Source organism: Odocoileus virginianus, chromosome 2, assembly GCF_023699985.2.
Source record: "Odocoileus virginianus isolate 20LAN1187 ecotype Illinois chromosome 2, Ovbor_1.2, whole genome shotgun sequence".
NCBI classification, from domain to species: Eukaryota; Metazoa; Chordata; class Mammalia; order Artiodactyla; family Cervidae; genus Odocoileus; species Odocoileus virginianus.
Genome location: NC_069675.1, coordinates 65,220,921 through 65,244,407, shown reverse-complemented (window position 1 = coordinate 65,244,407; position 23,487 = coordinate 65,220,921). Strand labels below are relative to the sequence as shown.

Sequence of the window (23,487 nt, the reverse complement as noted above, 5' to 3'; positions counted from 1 at the left end):
ACTTCATGGCAAATAGATGGGGAAACAATGGAAATAGTGACAGGCTTTATTTTCTTGGGCTCCAAAATCACCGCCAGGTGGTGACTGCCGGCATGAAATTAAAAGATGCTTTCTCCTTAGAAGAAAGCTATGACCAACCTAGATAGCATATTAAAAAGCAGAGACATCACTTTGCCAACAAAAATCCATCTAGTCAAAGCAATGGTTTTTCCAGTAGTCATGTATAGATGTGAGAGTTGGACTATAAAGAAAGCTGAGTGCCAAAGAATTGATGCTTTTGAACTATAGTGTTGGAGAAGACTCTTGAGAGTCCCTTGGACTGCATGGAGGTCAAACCAGTCAATCCTAAAGGAAATCAGTCCTGAATATTCATTGGAAGGACTGATGCTGAAGCTGAAACTCCAATACTTTGGCCACCTGATGTGAAGAACTGACTCATTGGAAAAGACCCTGATACTGGGAAAGATTGAAGGCAGGAGGAGAAGGGGATGACAGAGGATGAGATGGTTGGATGGCATCACCAACTCGATGGACGTGAGTTCGAGTGAGCTCCAGGTGTTGTGAAGGACAGGGAAACCTGGTATGCTGCAGTCCATGGGGTCACAAAGAGTCGGACACGACTGCGTGACTGAATGGAACTGAACTGAGAGTTAGGTGTGGAGGCCATCAGGAGAAACAGGACTGGGAGAAGGACCTCTGGGGAAGGGCTCATCCCACTCCCACTGACAGGAGAATGCAGCCACAGGAAGAACATGGGAAGCTCAGCAGAACCTAAGCTCCACCCATTCCAGCCAGGAGACCTTGTTAGGAAGGGTCTAAGCTTTCTGAACCTCAGTGTCCTTATCACTAACATGTGAATAATGCAACCACCTCATAGGGTTATTTAGGCCAGCCTGTATCAGGGGCAGTTAGGCAAGCCAAGGCTAGTAGGAGGTCTGGCTACTGGTCTGCCTACTAGTCTCCTTTGTGCTTGGGTCACTTTGTCTCCTTGTAGAGGTTGCTGTGTACCAGGGACAATGGTGACTGCTCCATGAAGCAAAGAGCTGACTCAAACCTCAACTCGGCCATTGAGTCCCCCATCTCTTACCTCACTTTGTGTCTTTGGGGTGATTTACAGTCTCCCTGAAACCTTGTGAGGCCACCCAGACAAGTAGTATTGTCTTAACCCCAGTTTAAAGCTGAAGTACAAAAGGTTTAGAGAGACCAAAGATACAGATATATAATGCAGATAGGGTTCCCTGGTGGCTCAGACAATAAAGAATCTGCCTGTAATGCAGGAGATCTGGGCTTGATCCCTGGGTCGGAAAGATCCCCTGGAGAAGGGAATGGCAACCCACTTCAATATTCTTGCCTGGAGAATTCCATAGACAGAGGAGCCGGGTGGACTACAGTCCATGGAGTCAAAAAGAGTTGGACACAACTGAGCAACTAACACTAACTAACCTAACACAAATACCTGTAACACAAGGCAGAAAGTGATGCGTGCCTTTAGTGTCAACCTCAAGATATGCAAATTAAGAGCTATGTGTATTTTCATGGAGGTGCGAGGACCCTGGGTTTGGAGTCCGTCCAGGTAGAAATGCACTGGGTACTTATAGACATGTGTTTTCTCTAATTATTATCTGTGCTGATGTGAGCCCATGTCTGGTGTAGCCACTGCTTTTCCAAAACTCATGTGTGTCTTTGCAAAACCTTCACTCTGCCCCCCTGAGCTAGTAAGAAACCCAGGATTAGCCCCACTTTATAAAAACTGGAGAAACTGAGGCAGTGGGCTCTGGAGGGACTTGTCCAAGGTCACATCTGCAGTGAAGCAGCCACCCATCAAGGCGCATTCCCTAACTGACCTGAGGCATCGGGTCCAGCTCAGCCACGGCCTCGGACAACATGGCTGGTGGCCCCCGTCCCTCTGTTCCCCGCCCTGGGTGCTGTCCCAACAGCGGGAGGGTTGGCCCCACTGTTGCAGAGGCAGGGGCCCCAGAAGCACACTAGGTGGATTCTTGGCTACGCCTCACCCTGAGTGCTCAGGTGCCAGTAAAACAAGCCACATGCTTAGATTGCCAGCCAAGCAGGACACTGAAAAATGAGGGAGATGATGTTAGGAAACAGTTTGCTTAGGAAAAATAGTCCTCATGGGAAAAACCAGAATTGCATTTGCCTTCCTTATATCCATTTTATTTCTTTTACATTGGAAAACCTTCTCTGCTCTTTGGGCCTCTAAATATTTGTATTTGGCCCTGAATGGGGGCAGTCTCCATCTCCATTTGCTCCCCTGCAAAACTGAAATAATTCAGCCATCCTGCAGCACTTCTCGGACCGACTGAGTGGAATCATTCAGGGAAGGGGCACAGAGGAGCACCTGGCTCCCAGTGGGTGCTCTGCCCGCCAGCCTCTCCTTGTTCTCCTGCTTCCCCGTCTCCGCTGCTCCCTCCCGGGCCTGAATTAACTTTTCTTTTTTTACCCTGCTGTGGGAATGTCTTTGCCTGGCAACAGAGGCGATCTGTATCTCTCCCCATAGAGAAAGCAGCCATGAGAGCCCTCAATAGGTTTTCCTTTCTGGACACAATGCTGGCTTTGTTAAGGGGGCCCTCGGGGCTGCAGGTCATACCCAAATGTCCCTGAGAATTTACCCAGCCCTGGGTTCTCTGCTTGGCTTGACTGCATCCCTGGATTTGCTTTGGGATTCACTGAACTCTGTGTTTCTCCAGACCCATGTGAGGTCAGCAAATCCAGGGTCATGTGGTTTTAGCCGAAGGGCTCTTGCTGGGCCACTTGAGGCTCTGGAAACATCCCAGGAAGCAGCCCTGGCTATGCTAGGGAGCATCACCCTTTGTTCCACCCCATGGAGCCCACCAGGCTCCTCTGTCCAGGGGTTCTCTAGGCAAGTATACTGGAGTGGGTTGCCATTCCCTTCTCCAGGGGATCTTCCTGACCCAGAAATCAAACCTGGGTTCTCCTGCATTGCAGATTGTTTACCGTCTGATCCTGCAACAAATAGTTTGATCTTTGGGATGGTGATCTAGGTGCTAGGTACTGGTTTACGCACTTACGGTCTATAACTAATTTAACCCTCAGAACACCCAGTGAGATGGATTTACCTCTGAGGCCCATTTGATGTAAGGATTATAGTGCTCACATCAGAGGAAATGTGAGATGAAACGAGATAATCCATAGACAGTCTGGAACGCTGTCTGGCACAAGTGCTTAATAAATCAGAACAATGACCTCCCATTTTATAGAGGAAAGTGCCAAGGTTTGCAGAGGTCGAGAACCTTCTGAAGGTTAGAGAATCCAGGTCTGCTGGTCCCAGGCCCTGAGGCTCCCTGCCTCTCCCCTGAGGCTCTGAAGGAGAAGGTGTGCTTGAGAAAGAGGAAACCCTGTCCATGGGCTGCTGGGGTGATACACTCTCATCACAACCCAGCTTTCAGAATGGGCCTCTGATGGGAGGAAATCCTGTCTTCACACCCAGATGTTGGAGGGAGATGGGGGGCTTCACCAATCTAAAACTGCCGGTGTAGGTGGGTGGCCCCTGGGCAGCATCTCCTCTGTGGCAGCTCGCCTGCTAGCTCCTTGGGGAGCGAGCCCCGTGGCAACTGAACTGCCCTGGAAGCACGGAGTAAACTAACAGCTAAGAACACAATGAGATGACCATGAGCTGGAAGAAACCCCAGCCAGTTTCCCAGGCTGCCGCCTGCTGGACAGAAGGTGGGCACGGGGTGGGGGGCGGCTGGCAAAGAGCATTTCCTTAGGGTAGAGACAGTTGAAGAGCAAAGGATTTGGTGTTAGACTGATAAGGGTTTGGGTTCCTGCTCCGCTGTTAACTCTTTAACGTGGAGGAAGCCCCATAACACCAAAGCCTTGGGTTCCTCATTACAGCTGTCCCTCATTCCTTGGTGTCCATGGAGCGCTGGTTTCGGGACCCCACCTCCCTTGCAGATGCTGAAGCCCCTTCAAGTATAAAATGGCACAGTACAATAGACCCTCCGGATCCGTGGGCTCCACATTCAATGGCTCCGACCAACCACAGAATTCAACCCGGGTTCTCCACGGTTGGTTGTGTTTTCAGATGTGGAAGGCTCGGATACAGAGGCCCCCAACTGCACATACTAGGGCTGCCAGAAGGAGCTACATTCTTGAAGTGATGAGGATGATGTCTGCTATTGTCAGTGGTGCTATCAGCATAATGACAGTGTCCAGAGCAGGTTGTCAACCCCGGCTGCAGCTAGAATCAACTAGGGAGTTCCTGAAAAAGACCAGTGGTCGGGGCCCCATCCTGGACCAGCGGGTCAGAACCCCTGGGCTGGACCCACATGCAGTGGCTGAGGCCCGCGGGCCCAGGAGTTCCCAGGCTCCCTTCCCAGCCAGCAGTCTCTGACTTGCCATCTCTTCTCCTAAGGGCTCCTTGACTTTTCCCTCCAGGCGTGAACATGACCCCTTAAGGTTTAGGGGGAGGGTCTTGGCACACGCTGAGGGCTCACTCAAGGGTCTCTGTTTGTTGGGCAACCCACCCCTTAGCTTCTTGTCCGTCATGGCCCCTGGTACTCTTCTCTGGCCAGTCCCAACCCAGGGCAGCACTGGACTCCCCTGCCTGCTGTCCAGCCTTAAGCAATTTGGGCTCAAAGCTGTTCTGAGCTCCTGCCAAAGAGTCTGGTTTTCCTTCCAGCTTATTCTCTTCATTCTCTGGCTCACTGTGGGCTCCAGAGGGGGCTGTGGAGAGGGGCGTTAGCCTCAGCCTCTCAATGCTCAGGCTTGCTTATCCCACCCACCCCTCCAAGTCACGGAGGTGAAAAGAAAAGGACCAAGGACAGATTTGATATTTTAAGTTCAACTGAAATCCCACTTCCTCCCAAAGGTCTTCGGATTCTGCATCCGTAAAAATCTCTCCCTGCCATGAAATTTCCTTGATTGCCCCTCCACCATGACTCACCCCAGCATCTGCTTTGCTGTGGGCGGGAGGTGTTGATCTGCCCACAGCATCCCTGCATTATGACTGTTCTCGCTTCCACCAGGTATCTCCTGGAACAGGATTTCCCGGGCATGAGGATTGGGCCGGAGCCAACCACTGACTCCTTCATTTCGGTGATGCACGGCGAGGTGGAGGGCATCATCCCCGGGAACGCCCTGGTGGTGGATCCTAAGAAACCTTTTCGGAAACTGAACGCCTTTGGCAATGCCTTCTTGAACAGGTGGGTACAGAGGGAATGCACGTATCCTGGGTGCTCTCTTTTCTCCTTAGAGTATGAAAGGGCAGGGCAAGGTCTTGGGAGACCGTGTATCTTTTCCAGACCTGGAATCTCTCTTGATTGTCCCTTTCTTAGTGGGAATGAAACCCCCATTGACTAGGGATATGGAAGCTGCTAACACTGGCATGATTTCTCCTGATCAAGTTGGGGGAGGGATCCAACTAGTTAAATCCCATCTCTAATCCGCACCTCCCTCCAGGAAAAGAAGAGAGGGCTGCCCTCTGTAGTTCCCAGCTTTTGCCTATCCTATGGAAGGGCTTTTCAGCCAGCTAGAAGGAGGCAGAGGACGGTTCCTCCTGTTTTGAACATTGTTTTTACTTGGGGGCAGGGACCCTGCACTTAAGGTGGAAGCCCTGGCTTTGATCACTGTCCCTCCTACTAAACTCACTGTGTGACCTTGGACAAGTTCCCTCCCCTGAGACAAGTCAGCCTGTAAACACCAGGGTCACTGGGTCAATTTGAGTGGAAGAAACTCTAGTGGCTGCTCCGAAAGCTGACCCGGGCCTGCCCGTTACTCTGCTTAACTAGAGTGTAGGCTGATCCCCTGATCAGACTGATAATGTAGATCCACACCACAATTTTGCATGCATATCGCATTTAAAAAATTTTTAAGCTACTTTCTATAATTGAAGGCATTTAGAGTAAAGGTAAAGACTATGGGCTTGGGTTAAGAACCCATCTAATAGCACCATGCTCTTAGATAACCTAACTGGTCTGTGTCTCACTTTTCCCATCTGTAAAATAGGATAAGAGTAAATGTCCTCCTCCAAGGCAAGAGGACTTTGTGAGAAAGTTGGCATTTGACACAGATATTCAATGATGAGTGAAGTCACATGCAAAGGGTTAAAAAAAGGACATTTCAGGCAGAGAAAACTGAAAAAAAAAATGTGTATATATATGTGTGTGTATATATATAAGCAGAGAGAATTCAAAGAACGTGGATTAATTCAGGAACACTGTGATTTCTCTGCTGGAGCCGCCACAGCTGAGTGACAGATGTATACATGAACTGTTGGCTGGGGACCAGCCAGGCACGTCCCCTGGGAGGAAAAACAAGGGGCAGGGCAGGGCAGGGAGTTGGGGAGGCCCTTCCATGTACCACCAGCTTCACTGCAGCCACGTACAGGATGGCTACACCCCGGGTGCCTGCTTCTCATCCTTGTACTGCCCAGGGGTCCTATTTCTCCCCTGACATCTCCCTTCCCCTTCTCTGGGGGTGTCCCAAGCCTTTTCCAGGCACCTCAGCCTCCTCTTGCAGTGGATGACCTTGCTTCCCATTCTAGAGAAGATGGAAGCCCGTATCCATGGGTTTCCTGCAGTTGGTTTGGTTCCAATCTGTCCATAAGTGGAGCCTGTTTGCATCGGTCCTCCTCCTCCGTGCAGCCCAGAGAACTGCAGCCTCTTTTACCCTCAGGTCTGCCGCTTCCGCACCCCCCAGCCAGGAACGGCTCTGTCAGTTACTCCTCTTCCTGACAGCTCCACCTTCCCTTGGCTCCTTTACTACAGGGAACTATCTTCCTGAGAACCCTGCAGCAGGCCCTACTAGCTCTTACCCCCTCACTTTCCTTCCACAGCCAAGTTTCTGGGCTTCACCTCCTCACTCATCCCTGTCCCCCACCCTGTGGAACACGGCTTCCCCATCACAGCTGCCCATGTGAACATTGTCCGTGACCTCTATGTGATAAGCCGTGAGCACTTTCGGTCCTCACCCCACCCCATCTCTCAACCACCATCCCCTCTCAGCTCCTTGGCCTCCTCCTATCTCCCTGGCAGATCCTCTGCAGTCTCCCCTGGCCCCGTTTTGCTCTGGCCCCTATGACCTGGTATCCTCCTCAGCCCCCTGCCCGTCTCACTCCATGCTCCTGGCCTGGGTGATGCTCAACCAGAGCCCTGGCCCCAAACACCAGCCCCATGTGCCTGACCTCCTGGTCACCAAGGGACAGCAGCCCTACTCAAACTGGTTTCAGCAAAATGTGGAATTTATTGAGGAATGCTGGAGTGTGCCTTAGAACCTATGGACAAGAATCTGGCTGGGCCCAAGACATAGAAGAAACCATGGGCTCTAATGGGACAGGGGCCACACCATGGACTATCTAGCACAGTGCCAGAAAACAGCACATGCTTTGTAAGTATTTACCAAACTGATCTGGAAAAGCTGACAACCACCATATCAGATTGTATCACTCTTTTGCTTAAAAAGTTCCAATGGATTTTTGCCACCCTTAGTATAAAATCCACATTTCTTAATGTGGCTTTCAAGGCCCTCATAATCTGGCCCCTACCTCCCTGTCTGGCCACGTCTCTAGCTGCTCCAGCCTCTGGTTCTCATCTCAGTGATAGTGTCCCCTGGCCTGGTGCCTACACACACACACACACAGACACACACACACAAGTACGCACACACACACACATGCTCCCCTCCCCCCTCTAATTTCCATGTGGCATCTCCACATGCTTCTATTAGTTTCCTAGGACTGCCAGAACAAATTATCATGAGCTAGGTGGCTTTAAAATAAACATTGACTCATAGTTCTGGAGGCTAGAAGTTCAAAATCAAGGTGTTGGCAGGGTCATGCCCCCTCTGAAGCCCATAGAGGAGAGTCTTTCCTTGCTTCTTCCAGCTTCTGGTTACTCCAGGTATTTTGTTTGTATCAGAATAATTCCAATCTCTGAGTCCATCTTTACATGGCCATCTCCACTTTGTGCATGTCTGTATCTTCACCTAGCTACACGCATACACATACACACACACACACACACATGCACACCCTGGCTTCCTGCCTGCACCCCTGTCCTCCCAGCAAAGCTGGTCACCTTTTGAGGTCTCACTTCAGGTTTTGTCTCCCCTGTGAGGCTTCCCGGACTCTCTTTCCCATGCATCCCCCTCCTCACCTGACCTGCATCTCTGCAGCCACCTCACTGGAGAGCAGAGGCTCCTTTACCTGTCTGTTCCCAAGACTGTGGGACCGTGAACTGGAACTGATGGTCAGACACCTTGTTGACTTCGACCAAAAATGGCATTTAAGAGAGAAGGCTTGAAGTGAGAAGGATCTGGCTTAGGTTTACCAGTTTTTATTTGGAGACTTTGGGATATAACACTGGAAATGCTTTCTTGATTAAGGCTTGAGAAGGAAATGGCAACCTACTCCAGTATTCTTGCCTGGGAAATCCCATGGATAGAGGAACCTGGCGGACTACAGTCCATTGGGCCACACAGAGTCAAACACGACTGAAGCGACTTAGCATGCACATACGCTATCCTAATAGCAATGTTTGGTATTTAGACAGCCTCCTAAAAGCCCACCTAAGCATTCCTGCGTGGTATGGCCCATTCTTCAAGTCCAGTTGTAGTGTCTCCTCCTCCAGGAAGTCTTCCTTCCACCTTGGATCTCCTGAGTCCTTCACATGACCTCTTGGGGGTGCTGGTCCCATGGCACCCATATCATGGTTGTCCTTGTGCACACCCCCACTATTCTACCAGACTGTGCTCCTGGGGGGGGACAGGGATCGAGGGCTGGACATCCTGGTGTCCCTACCAGCAGGGGCCACAGACATAGGCCCCTTAGAATGCCCCCAGGAGCTTCCTCCAAGTACAGATCCTGGGTCCACTGTGGCGGCTGCTCTAACTTGAGGCTGGGAGTCTGCATGGAAAGGTGGCTGAGCATCGGAACCTCTGCCCAGGGCAGGAGAGGTTGGTATGGGACCAAAACGAGGGTGCCTGAGAGGCAAGGGCAGAATAGCGGCTCACCACGGGTCTCTTCCCACCCGTGCAGGTTTGTGTGTGCCCAGCTGCCCAACCCTGTGCTAGAAAGCATCAGCGTCATTGACACACCAGGCATCCTCTCCGGGGAGAAGCAGAGGATCAGCAGAGGTAAGTGAGGCACCTGGTAGGCTTGGCCCTGGCTCTGTGTTGTGTTTTTTCCAGAATGTTCTCTGGCTTCTATACCAGGATAGAGGTTCCTGGGGCCTTGCTGTCTCCTGATGAGTCAGTGCTGCCTCATGTGCTATGTGGGGTGGTCCTAGGCTACCACCAGAGTTCAGGTCCATTGTCACTCAGGAGCAACTGGCCTCAGGCTTCTCATCTGTGAAATGGACATATCAGCGTTAGCCTTACTCACCTCATTGCGTTTCTTCCTGGGCCAGACCTTGGCTTGTTCTGAAGGTCCTGCTGTCCCTGCCCCGGGAGCTGGCAGCTCTGCAGGGGAGGCAAGTGCAGGCTGAGGACTTCAGCTAATAGCGTGAGGATGACAGTGTGCTTTGAGGTGTGAGAGCAGGGAGCTGGGTACATGAGAGCACTTGAAAACTGCTCATTCCAGCAGATGTGGGTGACTGCTCATTGAGGGAGGTCACTGGCATGGGGGGTCAGGAACCTGAACTCAGTAGCCAGACCACCAGTGTTCTGAGCCTGCCTCTAACACTTCCTAGCAGGGTGACCTGGCAGGTTTCTTTCCTTCAGCTGCCTCATCTGTAGAGTAGGGGACATAATTCTATCTACTTTCTAGGGTTGTTTGAGGATTAAAAGAAATAACACAAGTAAAAAAACCTCCTGTCTGGCACGTAGCAAATGCGCGGTAAACATGATTTCTTACCAGTCATCACCACCACCAGCATCATTGGGTTTTTCCTAACTCTAAAACACTAGATGGATAGTGCAAAAGTCTTAAAGCTCCTGACTGTGCTCCCGGCCTCTCCAGCTACACCAGGCTGCGTGCCCCAGGCGGCCCCTACCCCTTCTGTGCTGATGCTGTATTTCTGGTAAGAAAAGCTGATGAAGCCATGCCCACCCCAGTCCTGGAGCTGGGAGCTGGGCAGGAGCCAAACCAGCACTCAGAAGGCAGCTTCTGGGAAGGGAAGGCTTTGCACAGGCAAGAGTTCTGTGGGTGACAGAGAACTGACCTTCGGTGACGGCCCGCCTTCCTACCACATGTGCCTGGGGTGAGGTGCATATATAGTGGTGCAGGGGCGAGGCGGGCATAGAACCCACAGCCCCAGGGCAGGGGGTGCAGAGGGAGGGGCGTCTCACTCCCTCCCTCTGGTCTACCTGCCTTTTCAAAGCACTCTGTTCAGGGCCCCATAGTGGGGTGCAGGGAGCAGCTTGGGCAGCTGCCTTGCTTCTATTTGTTTCCCTAATTATTCCCTTCCTCCTGACCAGTCGCTACCATCATTAAGGCTTCCTCTAGGCTCATCCCGAGTTTAGGCCTAAAGGGAATTTACACAGACAGCCTGTGTCTTCTCCAGGAAGAGAGCAGACAAAGTTCTCCCCGTGAACTCCCCAAGGGTTGGGTGGCTACATTCCTGTAAGTGCAGCCTGATTGGGGGTCCAGAGAGGATTCCAGCCTTTGGGTTTCCAAGGGCACTGGACTGGGAGTTCAGAGCATTGGGTTTTAGAACCTGTGGGTCTCAGTAGGTCACATTTTCCCCTGAGTCATCATGTCCCTGTGAGTAACAAAGGGTAACGATACCCATCACTTGACCTCATGATGTCCACAGACAGTAATGGAAACTTGAACATCAGCTCTGGAACTGGATCACAGTGAGCTCCTTTCTTTCATCTTTATCTGACACCCAGGGCTGCCCTATTAAACAGCACCAGGGCAATCTATCAATACAATGGCCTTCCTTGCAGTTGTGCAGTGCACTGCCTGTGCAACTGTACATGGCAGCCCTGCTTCTAGAGATGCCTGCCTTCCTCAGCTTCTGTTCCATTCCATTCTTTTCCTATTCCTCTACCTTTTCTCTTGACTTTTTCTTTGGACCTCAGTGGCTGCTCTACAGTAAACTGGGGGCTCAGTTTTCCTGCCTGCCCTTCCTATCCCCTTCCCACCCCATGCTGACTACCACCAGGTCTCACCCCACTTCTGGGAGAAGTGATAGCCCAGTGTGTGTCTCTGCAGACCAGTTTGATCTCTGCCCTCCTGAGCCTAGATTATAAATGCAGCTGCTAGCAAAGTAGCCTGGGATAAAAACAAGAGCTGAGAGCTGAGCTGCCAGTCCTTCATCATCAGCCTGGGGCAGGGCTGACCTCAGCACTGCACAGAGACCAGGAAAATAGGGGATGGGGATTGGATACCCTCAGATATCAGGGGCACCCCAAATAAGGAAAGTTTCTAGTATGAAGACCCCCCCCATCCTTCACAATCAGCCATAGAATTCGGTAGTTCAGTGTATACCTATATACATGTAACCCCACTATCTATATTCATCACACCCCTCCTCCACACACCCCTCCATGCACTCACACAGGTGTGTGCACAGAACCAAACACTCTTCTGTGGCCTTTTGCCTGGGCTCTCAGAACTCTGGGTTTGGCCACAGCACAGATTCAGTGCTTCTTGCCTTCCTGCATCCCATGGCCAGGATAGTCCATGGATAGCCCAGGAGGCGCACACATGACTGAGGTGGTGAGTCAAGCCTGAAATCCAGCCACATTCCACTCACTGAGCCTCATGCCAGGTTCAAGGCTGTGTCTCACCAGGAAAACAGGGCATCATCATCACATTTACACTGAGCCTCTTCTGGGCCGAGGCCTGGTGTGCCACTTCTGCCAGAGGCCCCTCCCAGGCCTCAGACTTCACAGGTGGAGCACTCAGGCGCCAGGCCCAAGCTGGGCCAAGTGTGGTCCTTGGTGAGGGTGTGCCCCCTCTGTCCGGATCTGGAGATGCCTTGGGTGTCTTGTGGGAGAGCGGAAGCAGGGACATCCGGGAACCTGAACCCGGGAAGTCCCAGCCCACACTTGTCTCTGGATGCAGATGCTTTCGGGTGGGCTGGAGAGGGGCAGGGGAGGCAGTTGCTGGAAGTGACAGGATGTGTCCAGCCCGGGACTCATTACTGGGAAGGAGCGAGGATGCTGCGGAAGAGGAAGGCTCCAGAAGCCTGAGTGTCCTCACACTTGGGAACCACATTTCCTGTCCACCTCCCAGCTAGAAACCCCCACAGGCCCCACCTTAGAAAAGCAACCCCATGGTGCGCTGCACACATCACTCCCAGCGGACCCCATCAGGGCCGGAGCGGGAAAATACTTGCCCAGGTCACACAGCCGGGATGGGAACTCTGGTCTCCTGCTTCCCTGTCCAGTGGCTTTTCAGCACATTAGCATGGCCTGCCTGCCCAGGAGGAGCTCAGAGAAGAGGAAGGGGGCACTCTCTCCTCTGCAGTTTTCCGCTGGGGACCCCGGAGGGTCAGGGCCGATCCTCACAGTCTCCTGTCCCTGGCCTGTTCCTGGCACCCTCACTTAGGGGCCTCCGGGTCCCCGGACCACACACCGTACATACACACCTGTAGGGTTGTCACATACCAGGGTGGAGTAGCAGAGTCCCGAGTCCCTTCAAAAGGGTGCACGGACACCTTGTGGCCACCTGGGAGGCCTGGGACAAGGCTGCTGGGCTGCTTTTCAAGATAACTTCTGGGAGGCATGTAGTGTGGCCTTTGTCATCTGAACTGATCCCACACTTTGCAAACTGATACCTTCTCATTTCTCTTTCTCTAAGATGTCTTTAAATCTTGACAGATTCTGGAACAGGACCTTTTATGGACCCACCTCAAATAAGTGCCTGGTTGCAGGGCTCAGCGCCCGGAGCTCCAGCCTTGCGGGGCTCTGAGCCAAGAAGGGAACACAGAGGGGAGTAAGGATCTGGGTCCTAGCCCCAAGTTTACCACCACCTGGCTATGTGAGCTCAGGCGAGCCCCTTCACCTCTGTGTTCCCTGTCCCTTCCCTGTTAGATGTGTCTGCCTGTCTACCTCCTGGCCCATGGAGAGTTATGAGAGTCAAATGAGACTGTGAGGCTGAAAATACCAAGAAATGTGCTGCCTTGTCAGCACCCTTGCACTGCCTCTCAGCTGTGAAGGAAGCTGGTTGATGACTAAGGAGTTGCTGCACTTATTGTTGTTTGTCTCATTGATTTCCTCCTGCCTAGAATTACTTAGAAATGCTTTCTTTCCAGTGCTCTGGAGCCTGGGGTGGGGCGTGGGTCTGCAGGCTGCCCAGGCTCTGCTCCGGGGGCCTGCTCACCCACTCTCCCAGAGGAGGCAGATTTGCTACCTGTAATTCCAGGACGGCCAGCTTCACCATCAGTCTTCCAGAGCTTGAATCTCCCACCAACCACTAGTCCACATTTCATGAGCCCCAATTAGTTCTGGGCCCTTCCCATGGCCCTCCTGTAATCATGGTTCTACCATTGATCCCTCACCAGTCAGTCATTTTTATCCGTTTTACAGCTGAAAAACTGAGGTTCAGACTTGCCTAAATCCACACAGAAACTAAATGGGAGAGCAGCCCATTCCCCTTTCCTGAGCAGGTCTACTCCGTGCTTTTCTGATGCTCCCATTCCTGGATCTGCATGATCTCAGTCTACAAAACTACTTAGATACCCAGCCTGGAGCCGGCGAGGCTCTATAGCCAGGAGCAGGGAGGCTGAGCTCCAGAGAGAGCCGGCAGTCATTGTTTGACTCTCATTTCCTCGCAGCCACACCTGGGGAGGAAGCTTTCTACTCATTCCCCTGCTGGTAATTTGATAGCCAGCCCTGCCAGAACAAGCAGAGTTGGCAAAAGCGGAAGGATGAAGAGGAGGCCTCGGTGCTTCTGAAATTCTAGAAAGGGTTTCCAGAAGCCATCTGCCTGCCCTCAGGCAGGAGAAGGCTTCATATGGGCACCCAGGACATCGAAGACAGCAGCCCCCAGCCTTCCTTCCCCCGATTAACAAGCAAAGAGACCAAGGACCAGAGAAGGAAGGCTTCTTGCCCCAAGACACACAGCAAGTTGATAGCTGAGCGGAAACTAGAGGTGGGCGTGTCCAGACCAGTGCTCCTCAGATGACCCCTTCAGAGCACACCCAAGTCATGGAATCTCGGGCTTGGAGGAAGCTCCTCATAGAGGGGCAGAGCCATAGGAGCAGCCAGGGTCACAGGCAGTCTCACCTGCATCCTCGTCGTCGACTGGATTCTCACAGCCAGCCTCTGGCAGGGTCAGGTGGATTCCAATTCAGAAACCAGGAAACTGAGGCCCAGGGATGGCTTGGTCACTGTCCCTGGGATGTAAAAGGCAGACCAGGTATCACATTTTGGTTCTTAGCAGCACGTGCTTATAAAGCCCCTACTGTGTGCAGGGGACCGTGCTGAGCGCAGGGAAGCAGAGGAGGATGAGCAGGCCCTGCCCCGCCAGCTCCCAGTGCAGCGGGGGGAGGATGCATCCTGATGGTTCCCTGGGTCAGCCGAGAGGCCGGCGCCCGCCTGAGGGCACCTGACCCAGCCGTGGGGACAGGCATGGCCCTGTTCTGGCAGCACTGGCCCGGTGTCGTCCCTCTCCTGCCCCTCCCCCTGCGGGGTCCAGTCAGGCTTCTGGGAGTTGCCCCGCCCACTCCAGGTCTTTGCAGCTGAGCCTCCTTGTACAAGGCTACCATCCTTGTGGACTGGCGAGGGCTCAGAGGCCGGGGGCCTCTTCTCTGTAGCTTCGCTGGCCCCTTCGATCTCCCTAGCCCGTGGAGGGGTGGCTGGAGAGCTGGGCTTAAAGCCAGAAAACCTGCGCTCTAGTCCTGGGCCCTGGGCAGTCTCAGCGGCTTGCTTTGAGCCGTGTCATCAAGTGTCCAGGACTAGCCACTCTGGCTGCCCAGCTGACGGTGAGCAGTTGCCACCAGCAGCCACATGAGGTGTGCTGAGCAGTGAGGGCTGAAACCTGGCACACAGGAGGGAGGGACATAGGGAAGGGGCAGCCTGCTCTTTGCAGCCGCCCTCCCCATAGCCGGCACCACCACCGCCAAAACCTTGTCCAGCTAGATTTGGGAGCGGGCCTCAGCAGAAGGGCAGAGGCCTCTGAGCCCCACTGCCCTCCCCAGCCACGGCGGAGGGCAAGCTTGCTGGTTCCAGGCACCACAGCAGCAAGGTCGCGACCTGTTTTCCAGGTTGTTGGGGCACTGGGGCTCGGAAGTCAGTTTGCCTTGATTTTCTGAGCCCTCTGCCCCCCTCCTGCCTATGACTCTGAGGGGTTGCCTTCTGGAGGTGAAGTGAGAGCCACCCTCCACCTGGCTGTGCTGAGGATGATTAAAAATAGCCAGAGCCAGCCCTTGGAAGGGATGGGGGAGGGAGTGGGTGCAGGCTGCAGGCCCCCCTGGAGCAGGCGGGCAGGGAGCTCAGGGCTCAGTGGAGCTGCGAGTCCCTCCTGGGCACAAGGAGGGGAGTGGGAGGCAGGGGGCTCACAGGCGCAGGACCGCCGCCCACAGGACCTGTGTAGGGTGCCCAGGGCCCTGTAGCCGGGTCTAGTCCTGAACAACCCCTCCCCAACACACACACACACACACACACACACGCACACCAGCGATTGACTCTCCCCTCGTCTCTGAGTCTCTCCTCTGAAAAGTGGGACTGTGCCTGCCTCAGAGGGTGGTGTGGGGGTGAATTGAGGTCGTGATGAGAACTGAATTGAAGTCTGAGGCTCTCACAGTCCCTCCGGGGGATTCTGCTGCACTCGCGCTGAGGACCTGGTTACAGGTGAGCAGAGCTGCTTGCCTCTCACTCAGTGACCCTCCCTGGTCTCTAATCTTCCTCTGTGAGGCAGGGAGGGAACGGCTGGCTTTTTCCTTTTGGCTCAGTCTCCCACTCAATGGTGGCAAAGAGCTCTGGGACCCCAAGGTCTCTGCCTGTAAAACCCTGTGGTGTTGGGAGCCAGGGTCTTTGAGCCCACCCAGAACCTAAGGAAGGGCTCCTACTACCCTGCCAGCGGTGTGGCAGCGGGGGGCGACAGAAGGCCTAACACCTCCATCCTTATCCCAGCGCTGCTACTCCTGGGCTGTGTGCCCTCGAGCAAGTCACTTGACCTCTCTGAGCCTCACATCCCCATCTATTGCCCTTTATATGGAAGAGGAGACTGAGAGGTGAAGCTGCTTCCTCTCTAGCTGCTAGGTGAGCTGAGCATCTCTGGTCCTTAAAAATTTATTATCTAGATACTATTCGTCTGCCCATTTATAGATGGAGAAACTGACTCGGAGACAGTTGGTAACTGGCTCAAGGCCAAATAGTGAAAAGATGGAGGAGCCAGAGTTGAACCCAGATCTGACTTCCAAGACCATGTTATTTCCAGTGCACCGCCGCCTCACCCCAAATCCCTACCCTTCACCCCAAAGGCCCCACCCCCTAACTCTGCTCTGCCACAGGGTACGACTTCGCTGCCGTCCTCGAGTGGTTCGCCGAGCGGGTGGACCGCATCATCCTGCTTTTTGACGCCCACAAGCTGGACATCTCCGATGAGTTCTCAGAAGTCATCAAAGCCCTCAAGAACCACGAGGACAAGATGCGAGTGGTGCTGAACAAGGCCGACCAGATCGAGACGCAGCAGCTGATGCGGGTATATGGGGCCCTCATGTGGTCCCTGGGCAAGATCGTCAACACGCCGGAGGTGATCCGGGTCTACATCGGCTCCTTCTGGTCCCACCCGCTTCTCATCCCAGATAACCGGAAGCTCTTTGAGGCTGAGGAACAGGACCTGTTCAGAGACATCCAGAGTCTGCCCCGAAATGCTGCCCTGCGCAAGCTGAATGACCTCATCAAGAGAGCCAGGCTGGCCAAGGTGAGGCTGCTTCCGGGAGAGGGACAGCATGGGCGAGGCCAGTGGTTTGGGGATGGGGTCAGCTGCAAGGAGAGAGGGCTACTGCCTGCAACCCTGAGCTATTGTCTGTCCACGTGAGGATGTCCAGTAGTCACTGTGTTGTGAGCATCAGCCGTGCCCACTCGGAGGGTTGGGCAGGGTAGCGTGGTGGTTACGATGACATGCCCTGGCATCAGATGGCCAGATCAGAGTCAACTCCATAGTTTACTGTGTGATCCCAACCTCAGCAAGGCTCTTAGTTGCTCTGTGCCTGCTTCCACATCTGTGAAATGAAAGGGTTAGAAGACAACATAGAATAAAACAGAAAAGCCCTCATCACAGTGCCTGGCGTCCTCACAAGTGCTTTGTTCATGTCAGCTGTTGTTAGTGTCTTCCTCAACAACATCATCACCAGAATTATCATCCCTGTTACTGCCTTGACCTTAACCTCCTCACAAGCTCCCCTTTCCCCACGATCTGGTGAAACAGCTTAGTGCTATAAAAAATGGAAGAGAAAGAGGATAGAAACAAATTATTTCAGAAGTAGGAGCAGGAGGAGGGATTTGTGGGGAAAGATGGGGTGAGAGGTGCCCTGGAGGGAAGGAAAGAACTTGATCTTGATGGTCAAGGAAAGAACTAGAGGTCTTGATCTGAAGGCTTCTCTCTGCCCCTGTTATTCAGGTTCACGCCTACATCATCAGCTCTCTGAAGAAGGAGATGCCCTCCATGTTCGGAAAGGACAACAAGAAGAAGGAGCTGGTGAACAATCTGGCCGAGATTTATGGCCAGATTGAGCGGGAGCACCAGATCTCACCTGGGGACTTCCCCAACCTGAAGAGGATGCAGGTAACCAGGATCTGGGGGCTCCAGGAAAGGGACAAGTTGGCTGAGCAGCTCAGGCTTGGAGTAGGCCACCCTTGGATCTTCTGGGGAAACTCTTCTCAGCCCAGAATCAATAGGCAGGCAGGTGGTCCTAGACCTGCCCTTCCTGCTGGGCTGACACTGGTCCAATAGGTGCCAGACCTGGGCTCTGGGAGAAACATGGAGCCCTGGTGCTCCCAGTGGGCAGTGGTGTTGGAGGGGGCTCTGATACCTTACCCTGTCCCGGTCACCACTGGTTTGGAATCCCCACTACATCATGTGAAACAGGACAAGTCACCTGACAAACATTCTCTTGGCCCTTCGTTGCTTAAGTTTACTGCTGAGATCTGCCTTGGCAGTGATTTGAACATACACCACTGAGAAGCAGAAGTCTGTACAGGAGTTTGTCATCTTTGAGGTGCACCATGGGCGCCTCTCTTGGGCCAGGGTCGGTCACACATAGTTTCGTATGTCCCCCAAAACAACCCTCTGAGGGAGGCATTTCATTCCCCTTTCACAGGTGAGCAGACTGAGGCTTACAAGTGTAATTAACCTGCCTATGGTTTTAGTAATGTTTACATAAGCTGCAAATAGAAACCCCAGGAGCTGTCCAAGGTCTAAGCGAAAACCTACCACACCCTGCTAACTGGATCCTCTCTGACCTTCTGTCTCTTGTCTACATGTTGAGGCTACAAAAGCACCACCTTATATGGATACTGTGAGCATAAATCAGATTAATATTTGTAAGGCAGTTAGCATGGCCTGGCACAGACTATGCTGTTTAAATGCAGTAGCAAGTTAGGTGAGATTTCACCAGTAGAGGAGGCAGGGAGATGACCACAAGGAACCTACCTCTGCATGATTTTTGCAACTTCCCATGATTCTGTAATTATTTTAAAAGGAAAAGTTTTCAAGAATCAGGGGATTAGAAAAAATAGCAGAAGTAGTAGTAATATTGCTTTTGCTCTTGTTGCTCAGAGGGTATCAGAACATCAGTGTAGTCCCAAATATATGCATTTTTGCTTTCCTACCTAGTAAAAGAAAAAGAAAGAAAAACATAGTCGTCCAGAGTATGCATTTGTCCATGTATCCATTCGTTCCTATAACTATCCACATCGAGCCAGTCACTTGTTTCAGAATTGTTTTCACATAATTTGGGTTTCAACTTTCAGTTTCTCTTTCTGTTAAGAATTTAATGATCTGTAAGCAAACTTTGGGGAAGATGACATTTGAAAGGGATCACATGACTTTTTAATGTGAGGAATTCTTTTGCAACACAGATGGTTTCACCTTCTCGCTTGTTTGCCCACCTGATGTCAGGTTCTGTTAGGGATGCTGGTTCAATATGTAAATGACTGTACTGTGGGGACGTATGTGTGGGCTGATGGAGTACTCATTGTGACCCCTGGAAGACACTGGGACCCCTAGTTGGGAGCCCACAAAACACACCTCAACATGGACAGGCTGGGAGAGACAGAGACCTGGGGAGGCTGTGCCTAAGGGTAGGAGAAAGAGCTTGTCTGTTCCACCCTCCACACCCCTCCCAGCCCTACCCTGGAAGGGAGGTGAAGATGCCCAGGCTCACACTTGGTCTTGAAATATAGCCATGGGTGTTTTCTAAATTTTTGTGTAGTGTGCTTGTCCTGAGACTGTCCCCTGTAAACTGGCCTCCTCCCAGTGTCCTGAGATTGCTGTGGCCAAAGCCAGGGTGGGAGCCGAAAGCTCTCATCTTGTCATTATAGCAGCCAAGGAGAATCTGGGGATGTTTGAGACCTGGGACCTTTAAAAATGGCAAAGACATGCAAAGCAGAACACATTTCTTTTACCATGTAGTGTGGTGGTCATGGGAAGGCAAGGAGGGGAGCTTTTATAAAACTTGCCTACCTGCTCCTGCCTCCTGAGTCAGAACCCTCAGGGAGAAGCTGATCATTGAAAAATCTCTCCAGATGATCCCTCAAGCATCCTGATTAAGAACCACTGGCTTGGGAATGACCTTTGGCTTCTACTGTGATTTATTTCTCATTGCCTGTGCCTCCCTTTTTCCTTCCTGAATGGTGATAGAATGTGATTTTCCACTCTCAGAAGGTCACAAGGAAGAGAATGAGCTCATGTAGTGGAGTGTGTTTTCAAGTGTAACCCTTCTTGAAGTAGAGACCCACATGACTCAGTCTCAGAAGGGTGGAGCGTTCAAGAACCACTCACTGTTCAATCAATAGCCAAAAGGAACTTAGAAATTTAATGACTGTTGTCCCTTGGTATGCACATGGGATTGGTTCCAGGACCCTTCACAGATCCCAAAATCCATGGATGCTCAATGATATAAAATAATGTAATATCCACAAAAGCAGAGCTCTCAGATATGGAGATCTGACTATATTTGCTTCCTAGAACACTACAGGAATCCAAACAGATCAAAGTGAAGTGAAAGTCGCTCAGTCATGTCCAACTCTTTGCAACCCTGTGGACTATACAGTCCATGGAATTCTCCAGGCCAGAATACTGGTGTTGGTAGCTTTTCCCTACTCCAGAGGATCTTCCCAACCCAGGGATCGAACCCAGGTCTTCCATTGCAGATAGATTCTTTACCAACTGAGCCAGCAGGGAAGCCCAAGAATACTGGAGTGGGTAGCCTATCCCTTTTCCAGAGGATCTTCCCAACCCAGGAATCAAACTGGGGTCTCCTGCATTTCAGGCAGATTCTTTACCAACTGAGCTATCAGGAAAGCCCCAAACAGATCAAACCAGTTGTTAAATCTCTTTCTTCTCCAACCCCTGCAATTAGCCTCTCTCCTGAAAAATCCACCAAGAACCAATATGCCTTTTGTCTCTTTCTCTCATATATTTTCTGGGCCCACTGTCTTCTGTCCTCACCTTTTTTCTCTCTCTCTTCCCAGGACCAGCTACAAGCCCAGGATTTTAGCAAATTCCAGCCCCTGAAAAGCAAGCTGCTGGAGGTGGTGGATGACATGCTGGCTCATGACATTGCCCAGCTCATGGTATTGGTGCGCCAGGAAGAATCCCAGCAACCCGCCCAGATAGTGAAGGGCGGAGCGTTCGAGGGCACCCTCCATGGCCCCTTCGGGCACGGCTATGGGGAGGGGGCCGGGGAGGGCATCGATGATGCTGAGTGGGTGGTGGCCAGGGACAAGCCCATGTACGATGAGATCTTCTACACCCTGTCACCGGTGGATGGCAAGATCACGGGCGCCAATGCCAAGAAGGAGATGGTGCGCTCCAAGCTTCCCAACAGCGTGCTGGGCAAGATCTGGAAGCTGGCCGACATCGACAAGGATGGCATGCTGGATGATGAGGAGTTCGCACTGGCCAACCACCTCATCAAGGTCAAGCTGGAGGGGCATGAGCTGCCCAATGAGCTGCCTGCCCACCTTGTACCCCCCTCCAAAAGGAAGGCCGCTGAGTGATGGAAGGCGGGGAGGTCCAGAGCAGGCAGGTGTTAGAGGAGATGGGAGAGGCGATCTCACACACACACACACACACACACACACACACACACAGATGCTGAGACCGGCGATCTCACACATACACACACACAGATGCTGAGACCGGTGATCTCACACACACACACACACACACACACACACACACAGATGCTGAGACCAGCACTGCAAATAGGAGGGAACAAGCATCCCCAGGTTTCCAGGATACATCTCCAAGTGCTCAGAATTAGCTGAAGCACAGAAGCACCCAGAGTCCCAGGAGTCACACCTTAGTCTCCATCCCTCTTTCCCTCCTTGGTCCCACTGCCTGGAAACACACCTTCTCCTGTGGAGGCAGTTTACTTGGCCACAGATGGCCCACCCACCTCCAGATTCCCCATACCCAGAGCAGATGGAAAGGCTTTTCACTTAATAGACAATCCACTTTTTTCTATGCTTTATCCCCACCTCTTTGACTTGTTAACATGAAATCTGCTCTGGGGCCAGGAGATGGGAAGGGAGGGGGGCTTCTGCAGGGAGGGGCGTGAAGGGGGAAGCGTCCTCAGGGAACCAGGCCCCAGACTTGAAGAGACGTAGCTGCAGCCATGAGCCCTTTTCTTTCCCATGCTGAGGCTCTGACTGCCTCAGCAGACCTGGCTTTAAACTTGCTTGCACTTCCTTTCAAAGAATCCTGGAACCAGAGAGAGAAAGGGAAAACTTGGCAGCAAAGAAAGCAAAGAAACTGTCCTGTCATCCGTTGCTCTTGTAGCCAGTCAACGGTGCTTTTATTCCACAGGTTTTGTGAGATTCCTTTTTCCCACCTGGCCTCTGTGTGGATGCTTGTACTTGACACATTTATCCACCCCTTCTGCGTGCCAGGAGCTGCGTCAGGCACTTCATATACCTTATTCCAAGTTGTCCTTAACCACTCTCCAAGGAAGTCTGTGTCAGCCCCTCCCATTTGGGCCTGAGACTCAGTAGAGTTCAGGGGACCCTCCCAGGTCACACAGCTCACATGTGATGGAGCTAGGGCCACAGACTGCCCTCTGCTGTGATGATGCACAGGATCCCTGTGCTTCTGGCTAATGACAAGCTGTGAAGGGTTAGCTGAGCACACAGGCCCCTCACGGGCTCCCAGAGAAGGCTAGCAAGGGAGCAGGGCCAGCCAGCATTTGGTGGGCCATCAGTCTGGCCATCTGTCACAGCACAGAAGCAAACCGTGCCTTCTGGCGATGCGCCCCATGTTCCCAACCTCGCAGAAGCCCAACAGCAGCAGCGGGAATGTGAGCTGGCCTGTTGGGTGCTGTTTGCCTCTGACTCTGCTCCGCCTCCCACCCCGCAGCCTGAATCATCCCCGCTCAAATGCAGCCTCCAACTCTTCTCCAGTGGGACCTCCTGCTGACTGTCCTGAAGGCCAGTTCAAGAGGTCTGAGGCTGTGTTCCCTGCAGGACCCACGACTGCAGTGTCTGGCAAATCCCCACCATCCTCGATGCCCTACAGCCGCCCTTATGATCTCTCCCTTGGCTTGCTTTGTGGCCACGGAACCAGTCACTTTGTATGCTATGCTCCTACTGTAATGGAAAAGAAAAACAAGTATAAGTTATTTTGTATCTATGTTCAGACTATATAGAGAATATTCTATGTATCTACAATGTGCTTACTACTGCAGTGCATTTGTCATTAGTATTCATGTTAATATAGCACATTTATCCTTTGGTATCTGCTTGGCCATAGAGCATGATTCTGTGGGAGGCTGACGGAGAGGAGTTGGACTCTTAACTTGGGCACTTCTGGCAGACGATCGGGGCCACCCACAGCCAGCATCCACAGGTAGTGTCCCGTTGGCCTGGTGCTTCTCAAGGCCCACTGACTACCCAGGCTGCCCTGCTGGAACCACTCTACCACTCTGGAGGGGAGATGGTCCCCAACTCCTGGGCTTCCTTCTGCATCCACACATTTCTCTTTCTCATGAAACGAAGACCAAAGGAAAACCAAGGCACAGAGGTCCAACCTCTTCTAATTCAGGTGCCAAGCTCAGCAGGGGACCTTTTCTCAGCTCTATGCCTTTATTTCAACTGAAGGGGAATGGGAAGGACAGCAGAGTGAGGGGAGGTTTTTGTCTTTATTTCAGATGGAGAGGAGTATCTGTCAGTCCCCTCACCCCACCCCGCTTTGGACACACACATGTGCCACTTTCCTGCCCTTCCTTTCCCAGTGTCTCTCCCTCCCTTCTTCAAGGCTCCACTCTGGAGAGATCTGGGAGGCATGGGAATTCCATGTTGACACTTCTCCCATCTCCTGAGAAAGAGGAAATGGTGTTTGAGCCTCTCCCCACAGATGAGAGGACAGATGGGGAACACTTTCTCTGGGGCTGT

At 52.4% G+C, this 23,487-nt stretch overlaps 1 protein-coding gene across 1 annotated transcript in view; it reads left to right on the top strand.

Annotated features, from left to right (window-relative positions):
• Nucleotides 1-22,831, top strand: part of EHD3 (EH domain containing 3) — a 28,478-nt gene extending 5,647 nt beyond the window's left edge. Inside the window, exons 2-6 of the mRNA XM_020877824.2 lie at nucleotides 5,007-5,183; nucleotides 9,014-9,111; nucleotides 16,383-16,795; nucleotides 17,495-17,659; nucleotides 20,569-22,831. Coding sequence (XP_020733483.1) covers nucleotides 5,007-5,183; nucleotides 9,014-9,111; nucleotides 16,383-16,795; nucleotides 17,495-17,659; nucleotides 20,569-21,096 — 1,381 coding nt within the window. The 3' untranslated portion in view covers nucleotides 21,097-22,831. The remainder of the gene's footprint in view (nucleotides 1-5,006; nucleotides 5,184-9,013; nucleotides 9,112-16,382; nucleotides 16,796-17,494; nucleotides 17,660-20,568) is intronic.
• Nucleotides 22,832-23,487: the final 656 nt, after the last annotated feature.